The sequence below is a fragment of the Orycteropus afer genome, unplaced genomic scaffold, assembly GCF_000298275.1.
Source record: "Orycteropus afer afer isolate SDZICR_OR568_19922 unplaced genomic scaffold, OryAfe1.0 scaffold00174, whole genome shotgun sequence".
NCBI lineage: Eukaryota > Metazoa > Chordata > Mammalia > Tubulidentata > Orycteropodidae > Orycteropus > Orycteropus afer.
Genome location: NW_006921761.1, coordinates 2591397 through 2592119, shown reverse-complemented (window position 1 = coordinate 2592119; position 723 = coordinate 2591397). Strand labels below are relative to the sequence as shown.

At 47.3% G+C, this 723-nt stretch overlaps 1 protein-coding gene across 1 annotated transcript in view; it reads left to right on the top strand.

Annotated features, from left to right (window-relative positions):
- Positions 1–201: 201 nt before the first annotated feature.
- Positions 202–723, top strand: part of MELK (maternal embryonic leucine zipper kinase) — a 93262-nt gene continuing 92740 nt past the window's right edge. Inside the window, exon 1 of the mRNA XM_007947002.2 lies at positions 202–219. Within this exon, the coding sequence (XP_007945193.2) occupies positions 202–219 (18 nt within the window). The remainder of the gene's footprint in view (positions 220–723) is intronic.

Sequence of the window (723 nt, the reverse complement as noted above, 5' to 3'; positions counted from 1 at the left end):
GAAGAGGGTCTGTGCAATCCTTCTGCCTAGTCCGCCATCTTGCCTGGATCTCTGTTTTCATAGTCATTCTGGCTTCTTGGTTGTGAAAAGACTGGGTGGGGAGAGGAAGGCTGGAAGCAGAAAGTGTTAAAAGGATATTGCAATAATTCAGGTGAGTGATGCTAGAAATAAATGATGGTCGCTTGGCCCAGGTTGATAACCATGGAGGCAGTGAACACGGTAGGGTTTTGGATAGATCTGCGTGTGCGCGCGTGCGCGCACGCGCGCGCACGCGCGCGCACACACACACACGCTTGTGTGTGTTGTGTATACATACAGATTGTAGAAATTTATACATTGAAGTATAACATACAGTACAATATACAAAGTGTGCTTATCTTAATGGACTTCTACCTAAGTGTACATTCATATGTTTACTGCCCAGCTCAAGATAGAGAACATTCTAGAAGGTTTTTTTGTGCCCATTCCCAGGCAATAACTGCCTGCTTCCGTTCAAGGTACCCACTAATAGACTCTGAAGACAGAACCAACGGGATGGGTTGGTGGCTTGGATCTGGAGCTCGAGAGAAAGGGAAGGGCTAGGATGGCTCTGATCTTTTTGACCCAGTAAGGTGGGAAAGTGAAGTTGCCATTACTGAGGAGGGGAGACCAACGGGGCACGACTGTGAGCTTCTGTGGAGTCTCAGGTTGGAGATTTCCTTTAGATACCTAAGTGGAGGCATT